Below are 8,855 nucleotides of genomic sequence, written 5' to 3'. Positions count from 1 at the left end.
GGTTCCGCCGGTGGCGGGACGGGGCTGGAGCCGGGCTGGCGGCGGGGACGGGGGGACGGGGCACCGGGGGCGGTCGTGGATCCCGGGCGCGCAGCGGGCGGCTCCCGCTGGGCAGGGCCCGGCCTCGGCCCCAAAACATCCGGCTGGGCCGGCTCGGCGTTGCCTCGCCCCGTGCTGCCGCGTCCTGCCCGTGTCCTGGCAGTGCCGTGCCCGTGTCCCGCCTGCCGTGGGTGTCCCTTCCTTGCCAACTGTCCCCTGCMTGCCGTGTGTCCCCTGCTTGTCGTGTCTCCCCTTCCTACCATGTCTMCCCTTCCTGCCATGTGTCCCCTGCCCTCTGCTCTCCCCCTGCCCGCTTCTGACCGCGAGTTCCCTCCCGCAGGAGATGGAGCTGGAGCCGCGGGGGAACGGCCTGGAGTAAGTGAGGGCGGCCTGTGGGGGGGTGTGCAGGCAGGGGACAGGCTGGGGACAGGCAGGGGACAGGCTGGAGGGCTGTTCCCGCTCACGCCCTCTCCCACCAGGCCGGTGGGACACTATGAAGAGATCGAGATTTCCGAGAGCAGCGTCAACAACGGTCCCGAGCACATCGGTCCCCACTGCTTCGAGCTGCTCCGAGTCCTGGGCAAGGGTGGCTACGGCAAGGTGGGGGCACGGTGGGGCTGGGGGTGCTCTGAGAGGGGTCTGGTGCTCCCTGAGGGCGTCCCCAACCTTCCCTCGCTGCCCTTCCAGGTGTTCCAGGTGCGCAAAGTGCAGGGCACCAACACGGGGAAGATCTTCGCCATGAAGGTSCTGAAGAAGGTAGGGCCGCCCCGGCCCCCCCAGCCCCCCCGGGGACCCTCCCCACTCACCGCCTCCCCCCCAGGCCAAGATCGCCTGCAACGCCAAGGACACAGCGCACACCCGGGCGGAGAGGAACATTCTGGAGGCCGTCAAGCACCCSTTCATCGTTGACCTCATCTATGCCTTCCAGACGGGCGGCAAGCTCTACCTCATCCTGGAGTGCCTCAGTGGTGCGGGATGGCTGGGGAGTCCCAGGGATCATCCAGGGGGTGCCAGGGATGGCTAAAAGTTGTCCCAGGGATGGCTCAAGGGGTTCCAGGAATGGCTCAGGGTGTCATGGGATGGCTACAGTGACCAAGGAGGGTGTCTGGGAATGGCTCAGGGGTGCAGGGATGGCTTAAGGGTGTCCCAGGATGGTTTAGATGTTCCCAGGGGTGATTAAAGGGATGGCTCAGAGGATCCCTTTTGTGTTCTCTTTGCAGGTGGAGAGCTCTTCATGCAGCTGGAGCGGGAAGGAATCTTCCTGGAGGACACTGCCTGGTAGGGGTGTGGTGGTGGCGGGCGTGGAGTGGGGGGTGGGCACCCCAATACTGCTCACAGCGCCCCGATCCCGCTGCAGTTTCTACCTGAGCGAGATCACGCTGGCACTGGGCCACCTGCACTCCCACGGGATCATCTACCGCGATCTTAAGCCGGAGAATATCATGCTCAACAGCCAAGGTGGGCTTGGGGGGCATTTCTGGGGGGCTTGGGGGGGTCTCTGGGGGCGATGATGACCCCGCCATGTCCTTCAGGTCACATCAAGTTGACGGACTTTGGGCTGTGCAAGGAGTCCATCCAYGACGGAGCTGTCACCCACACCTTCTGCGGCACCATCGAGTACATGTGAGGTGGATGCAGCACTGGGGGGAATTTGGGGGGTCTTCCCTGGGCCTGCATCCACTCAGGGCCCCTCCCTGCACCCCCCAGGGCCCCCGAGATCCTGGTGCGGAGCGGGCACAACCGGGCGGTGGACTGGTGGAGCCTGGGCGCCCTGATGTACGACATGCTCACCGGATCGGCAAGTCCCGCTGCTGCTCCTTTCCTCCCGGGGACTGGGGGGGATCCCAGGGTGGCTGGGGGTGACCCCGAGCCCTCCTGGCCTGCCTGGCTCTTCACGGCCCCCCCGGTGCCCCCCGCAGCCGCCGTTCACCGCCGAGAACCGCAAGAAGACCATCGACAAGATCCTCAAGGGGAAGCTGGTGCTGCCGCCCTACCTGACGCCCGAYGCCCGCGACCTTCTCAAGAAGGTGCCTCCCCCAAATTTTTCTCACGTCTCCCCATCCTTATTTGTGTAGGTACAGTCCCCATTCCCATCTCTATCTCTCTTTCTCTTGCAGTTCCTCAAGCGTAACCCCAGCCAGCGGGTCGGGGGTGGCCCCGGTGATGCGGCTGATGTGCAGGTACAGGGTTGGGCGGGCGATGCCGGGGGCACCCTCCCAATCCTGCCTGACACCCCCAAATCCCACAGAAACAGCCCTTCTTCCGCCACATCAACTGGGAAGACCTGCTGGCGCGCAGGCTGGACCCCCCCTTCAAACCCTGCCTGGTATGGGGGGTGCAGGGGGAGGCTGGGAATGTTTTGGGGGGCCCCGTGGGAGCAGCCACCGTGTCCCCTGCAGCAATCAGAGGAGGACGTGAGCCAGTTCGACACCCGCTTCACCCGCCAGACCCCCGTGGACAGCCCCGACGATGCTGCCATCAGCGAGAGCGCCAACCAAGCCTTCCTGGTAGGGGGGCACAGCTGTGGGGGGAACCCCYGGTGCCTCCACACCTGCCCACTGACACCCCCAAACCCGCAGGGATTCACCTACGTGGCCCCCTCGGTGCTGGAAAGCATCAAGGAGGGGTTCTCCTTCCAGCCCAAGGTGCGCTCCCCCCGCCGCCTCAACAGCAGCCCCCGCACCCCCGTCAGGTACGGGGCATGGAGGGGCCAGGGGTGCTTTGGGGTGGGCAGGTTTGGGGTGGGGATGTCAGGGTGGGCACCAGGAAGGGGACAGAGGACGGTGCTGGGGTGAAATGGGGTGTGCAGAGAGGGTAGGGGGGCTCAATCTGCCCCATCCTGGGGTGCAGAGAAACTGAGGGGGCAGTGGGGTGATGGTTTGGGGTGCTTTTGGATGTGGACATCAGGATGGAGAAGGGATGGGGGTTCATAGACTATGGGAGGAGTTGGTGCCCCCAGGGTGGGGAAAGGGCTCTGTGGGCACTGGCTGCACCCCCTTCCTTGCTCTCTGTGGATGCCCCACTCATYCCCCCACGTGTCTCCCCCAGCCCTGTGAAGTTCTCCCCCTTCGAGGCGTTCAAGCCAGTGGCCCCAGGCGACCCCATGGAACTGGGGCCCCCTCAGCCCCCCCCGCCCGAGTGCACGGCCCCCCTGCCCATCAAACCCTCCGGGGGGGCCAAGAAGCAGAAAGGGGGCCGGGGCCGGGTGCCCAGGTAGGGGTGCGGGGAGGATGGGGGGTGTTTGGGGGGGGCCTGGTGCTCCCCATGGGGTGGGGGGTACCCCACGGTGCTGCTTGTGCTCTGGGGGGCTCATCCCCCTCCAGCACAGCCCCCTGCCCGCAGGGTTTGGGGGCATGGGGGGAACCCCCGCGGGTGTGGCCCTCCAGGGATGTGCCTCCCTGTAGGCGTGGCCTTTGGGGGTGTGGCCTTTGGGGGTGTGGCCCGTCGGGGGAACGCCCTTTGGGGTGTGGCCCCCAGGGGCGTGGCCCCACTGCTGGATGTGTGCCAATTAAAGGACTTGCTGAGGCTGCGGTGGTCCCTGTGCTGGGGATGGGGGTCACAGGGAGGGCGGGGAGGGTGCCCCACCAAGGGAGGGTCTGGGCTGTGATGCCCTGCCCCTTTATCAGCCTCTTCTAATTTCCATTGGCCCCGCCCACTTTCCAMAAGCCACGCCCCTTGATCCAGGCAGAGCTGCTCTTTTATTGGGCAGTGCCGGGGCAGGTGGAGAAGGGTCCCTTTGCTGGTGGGGTGGTGACATTACAGTGAGGTGACATCTTGGGGAGGTGACATCACATGGTGATGACATCATGGGGTGGTGACGTCAGGACGATGGTGTCACAAGGTGGTGACATGTGGCCGCGCATCCTCCCATGCCGCGGTCCCCGAGAAGGCGTGCAGGTCACTGAGCAGGGCCTCTGCGCTGCCCCCCGCCACCTGCCCCTCACTCAGGGGGCTCTCCCCGCCCTCCGGCGCCGCCTCAGCCTCCTCCTCATCCTCCTCATCCTCCTCATCCTCCTCATCCTCCTCATCCTCCTCCTTCTCAACCTCTTCCTCCTCCTCCTCCTCCTCCTCATCCCGCTGCGGCCGCCGCTCCAGGCTCCAGGGCATCAGCTCTTCCTCCTCATCCCGCGCGGTCACCTCTCCGTGACCGTCCCCGGTGCCCGGGGCGGGCTCCTCCGGTGAGCGCAGCCGGTGCCACCGTCCCTGCAGCAGCTCCAGCGCCCGGCGGCCCAGGGGCCGGGGGTGGTAGCGGCCGGCCGAGAGGCGGCACAGGTGGTGCCAGGCCAGCGCCAGCCCCAGCAGCAGGCACAGCAGCAGCCCCAGCAGGGCGGCCACCGCCCGGTCACTGCGAGCCCCCGCGGGGTCCCCGGCTGCCGCCGGCACCGCCAGCGCCAGCAGCGCCAGGTGCCACCATGGGCCAGCCTGTGGGGAAGGGCACCAGGGTCAGTGTTGCACGCAGGGCACGTGGCTGCCCGGAGCTGGAATGCAGGGATGGGCCGGGGCGAAGGGCAGCAGGGACAGGGGGCAAGGCATGGCAACAGGGGACAAGGGCGAGGTGACAGCCGGGGACGGGAAGCCGTGGGTGGCGGGTGCAGCAGCACCTGCAGGTGCTGGGGAGAACTGGGTGCTGCAGCCCTGCATGGCTGTGCAGACCCCATAAAAGCCCCCCGGCACCCCTCGCCCCTTCCTGCAGCCCCACAGCAGCCTCTGCCAAAGCCCCAGGGCCCCACCCAGACCCAACATTCACAGCCTTCACTGTGGACCCCAAGCCTCCCCACCCCAGTATCTGACTCCCCCAAACCCACCATGCTCCTCTGAACCCCCCAACCAGCTCCCCCAACCCCACTGCGGTCCCCTTATCCCCCATACCTGCACCCCAGGCGTTCCATACTCCCCATGTCCCCCCAACCTCACCATGGTACCCTGATGCAGCCCCCCAAGTCTCCCACCCGCCTGGTTTTGGGGTGCTCACCATCAGTGGGTGCAGCCAGAACGGGTCCCGATGCCGTGGGCGCGCTCAGAGAGGGGGGAGCCCCCCCGACTTCCTGCCTGCACAGCGGATATGCCGGAGCGGGGGGAGCCAAGCACTGCAACCCCAAACCCCTGCTACCCAAAATTCTGCCCCGTGCTGCCCCACTTCCTGCCGAGGCGCTGAGCTCCCACCCGTGACCGCCGCGCCTTCCTGTCCCCGCTCTGTCACCCCCCAGGTGGCCCCGACAAACATGGCTTTTCTTATAAATCCTTTATTTGGAGTGAAAATATAGTTTTTGACCCTGCACTGGAATGGAGAGGGGAACATAGAGAGGAGGRGCGGGTTAGGAGCCCCCAAAATATAGGGGGGACAATATCTCACAGTTGAAGGAGGCAGATCATGTCCTGCCCCACGGGAAAGTGGGGAGACCCCACACAGGGATTGGGGGCGTGCAGGGGGTAATCTTTGATCCCAGGAGCAACCCCCAGCCCGAGGAATGGAGGCCGGGGGGGGAAAATGGTCCATGATTTGGGGGGGGCAGCACCCAGTAAGGCAATGGGGGGAAGCGGGGAGCTGCCAGAGGGGTGGCCAGCCCCACAACGGGAGAAGGACCCCAAAGGGGCGGGATGGTTCAGGGGGGTCCCTGGGGCACAGGCGTGGTCCCGAGGGAGGTGGTCCCTACACGTGGCCGTTCTCCAGGCGGCTGAGCTGCTCCTCCAGGCGGGAGATGCGCTGGCCCTGCTCCGCCACCAGCGCCCGCAGCGCCGCCACCTCCTGCAGCACCTCGTCCAGGCGGCCCCCCTGGGGGACAGCCCCGTCAGCCACGGCCACAGGGGACACGCGCGACAGAGCCACACCCACTGTCGTGCCTGTCCAAACACCCCACCCATCCCAGCTCCACCCACAGAGCCCCACCCACTCCACAGAGCCCCACCCACACCAGCCACACCCCTGTCCCTTTCCCCCTTGTCCCCATGTCCCCCTTGTCCCCTTGTCCCCTTACCGTGGCGTTGCTGGAGCCGAGCACCGGCGGGGCACTGAAGCGAGCGGACGCAGGGGCCGCAGGGGGCGTGGGGGGTGGCGTGGTGGCCCCGGTGGCGGTGGCAGTGGCGCGGCCGTCGTGCAGCAGCGTCCGCCGGTTCACCTTGAGGTCCCGCTGCTTGCTGGGGACATAGGCCTGGCGCAGGGACACCAGCACGGGCCCYGCCGTGCGCCCCGCCACCCACTCCTCCGCCTCCATGGCCGCCTCGGGGCCCGCCGTGTCGGGGTACAGGTCATCCTGGAACAGATCCGACTGCCCCCCGCCAGCATCAGAGCGGTGGTGTCCTCAGGGGGACCCCCAGAGAGGCACCGTGGGGACACAGCCTCACTGGGGACCCCCCATTGCTCCCACATCCCACCGAGGGACTCCACACATGGTGACCCCCACCCAGCCTGATCAGGGACCCCACACAGCCCCATGTCCTGCCACTGACCCCTGCCAGTCCCCCTAGGACCCTCACCCACCCGCCTTTCCCTGCCCAGAGCCCCCCAGTCTGCTCCCACATCTCTGTCCCCCACCCCACAGCCCCCGTCCCCACCGACCTTCCTTGGCACGGTCATGATGATGGGCTCACACTTGCGCTCGTGCAGCTTGTAGAACCTGCCGGGGGGGCAGCGGGGGTCACGGAGGGTTTGGGAAAGTCTGGGGGACCCTCACCTGGTCCCTGTGTCCTCGTGCCCACCTGGCAATCTCGCACTTGTTGACGTCCAGCCCGCGTTTGGGCATCCAGCCCATTCCCCGCTGGGGCTCCTTACTGGTGAAGGTGTTGAGGAAGTGGATGTAGGGTGGCTCCTCTGTGATCTCGAAGTACCGGATGCTCGAGTCCCCCTGGGGACACGCAGTTAGGGGAGTCCCTGTATCCTGGGGGGCCACCAGCGGGGTGGGGGGCTCTGTACCTTGCCGCAGACATAGACCACGTTGGTGTCGGGGTCGTAGAAGGGCAGCAGAGCCCCGTTGCTGGAGTCCAGCTCCTGCAGCCCCATRGGCTCCTCCAGGTTCTCCTGGGGTGGGATGAGGTGTCAAGCACGTGGGGGTCCCCAAAACGGTCTCATGGGAACCCCAGGGTGCCACTCACCGTGTCCCAGAGCGCCAGCTGCCGCTCGCTCATGCGGCTGAAGCCGGTGGTGAAGATCTTGCCGTCGGCCAGGAAGATGGCGCGCATGGGACGGGCCCCCTCGTGCGCCCGCTCCTTCTCCTGGGGGGCACGGCTGTCACCGGCCTGCGGCACCCCAGGGACGGGCACCGAGGGACMGGGGACAGCAAGGAGAACCGGGGGACGAGGACACCCAAAGAACGTGGGACAACGGGGCACGCCAAGGAGCGATTCTCCCCAAGAACCAGTGCGGGGTGACGCCGTGGGACACAGGCCCCCGGGGGAGTTTGGGGACACTCACGGCCACCACGGTGCCACGGCGGGGGTCAATGACACGGACRCTCTTGTCCTTGCAGGCGGTGCAGAAGCGGGAGCCGTCGCGGCTCCAGCTGACGCTGTAGATGAGGTCAGGGTGCAGCCCGTCCAGCCGGTACAGCTCCTCGGCCGTGCCCACGTTCCAGATCAGCACCACGTTGTCACAGCCTGGGGGGACACGGCGGGGTCACCCTGGCCACACAGCCCCCTCCCCRTCCCCGCCGTGTCCCCYCGTACCTGCGCTGAGCAGGACRTTGCGGGCGGTGGGGTGCCAGGTGACGATGCCGACGCGCTTCGAGTGTCCCTCCAGGACCACCACCGGCTCCGTCAGCGGCTGGCTCAGCCCGTTCTCCGGGATCTGCCACACCTGAGGGGACAGAGGGGACAGTGAGGAAAGCAGGGTGACCCCTGCCACACCCCCAGGAGCCCGGGGCCACCCCTCACCATGACGGTGCAATCCTCGGAGCCGCTGGCGATGATGTGGTCGTTGTGGGGACACCAGTCGATGTCGAGGACGGGGCCCGTGTGGCCACACACCGTAGGRTACGACTTGTCAATGCGCCCGGTCTGGGGACAAAGTGACATCAGGGAGRAGGTCACCCACCAGCACAAACTGCCCCCTTTCCCGTGTCACCAGCCTGCCGTCACCTTGTGCAGGGGGAGGACGAGGAAGGCGCCGCCGCCGCTGGCCTCCACGATGATGGCGACAAAGGAGGGGTTGACAGCGCAGAAGGTGCTGTCCCAGGTGACGCGGGACACGCGGATGTCATCGTAGCACTGCTCTGTCTTCACCGGCTGCCCGAACACGTGCCGGAATTTGCTCTGCCGCACCACCTTCCGGAACGACATGGCTGGGGAGCGCCCCGGCCCGCGGTCAGGCACGACAGGACACGGCAAAAATGGGAGCAGGGTCACCAGGGAGGTGGTCTGGGAACGGGGTGTCCCCTAATCTGGGTTTGTCATTGTGCCCCACCCCGGTAAAGGGTGGCTCAGCCATCCCTAGGAATTGGAAATTGGGGCGCACACACCCGTSCCTGCCCAGATCCCTGGAGGGGACTCGGAAAGCACCCCAGGAATGGGGGTTCTGAGGGGAAAATCCCAATCAGGAGAGGGACAGGGACAAGGGTGTCCTCCTGGGTACAGAGATGGGGATAGAAAGGGGGGCAGGTCAAGAGACAGGGGTGGCCCTGCTGGCTATGGGGTCAGGGATGGGGACAAGGATAGGGATTGGGCAAGGGGCACGAATGGGGACGGGCAATGGTGGCCTCATTCTGCACGGGGACGGCGACGAGGACAGGGACAGGGCTGGGGACAGGAACGAGGATGGGGACGGGGGCGGGGTCAGGAATGGGGCCGGTGGTGGCCGCGCTCGGTGCAGGAACAGGAATGGGGAC

The 8,855-nt window shown here is 66.8% G+C and overlaps 2 protein-coding genes across 2 annotated transcripts; one reads left to right on the top strand and one right to left on the bottom strand.

Moving 5' to 3' along the window:
• The first annotated feature begins 60 nt into the window (after positions 1–60).
• On the top strand, positions 61–4,361 carry RPS6KB2 (ribosomal protein S6 kinase B2). Its single transcript, XM_057377303.1, has 15 exons — positions 61–414; positions 519–639; positions 727–795; positions 860–1,007; positions 1,260–1,317; positions 1,397–1,497; positions 1,572–1,662; positions 1,747–1,837; positions 1,959–2,066; positions 2,157–2,219; positions 2,288–2,365; positions 2,439–2,546; positions 2,619–2,731; positions 3,088–3,252; positions 4,135–4,361. Exons 1-15 carry the CDS (start codon positions 383–385, stop codon positions 4,184–4,186), a joined length of 1,398 nt encoding a protein of 465 aa, XP_057233286.1. The 5' UTR covers positions 61–382; the 3' UTR covers positions 4,187–4,361.
• Positions 4,362–5,240: 879 nt separating this feature from the next.
• On the bottom strand, positions 5,241–8,408 carry CORO1B (coronin 1B). Its single transcript, XM_057377302.1, has 10 exons — positions 8,110–8,408; positions 7,906–8,028; positions 7,699–7,828; positions 7,448–7,629; positions 7,129–7,248; positions 6,950–7,054; positions 6,736–6,881; positions 6,596–6,653; positions 6,015–6,305; positions 5,241–5,812 (listed from the first exon to the last, which is right to left on the bottom strand). The coding sequence occupies exons 1-10, from the start codon at positions 8,308–8,310 to the stop codon at positions 5,690–5,692; spliced, it is 1,479 nt and encodes a 492-aa protein (XP_057233285.1). The 5' UTR covers positions 8,311–8,408; the 3' UTR covers positions 5,241–5,689.
• Between the last annotated feature and the right edge of the window lie 447 nt (positions 8,409–8,855).

Source organism: Malurus melanocephalus, unplaced genomic scaffold, assembly GCF_030028575.1.
Source record: "Malurus melanocephalus ecotype Western Australia unplaced genomic scaffold, MMel_1.1 scaffold_310, whole genome shotgun sequence".
Taxonomy (NCBI): domain Eukaryota; kingdom Metazoa; phylum Chordata; class Aves; order Passeriformes; family Maluridae; genus Malurus; species Malurus melanocephalus.
Note: the sequence above shows the minus strand (reverse complement) of the source record. Positions and strands in the feature narration are given on the sequence as shown.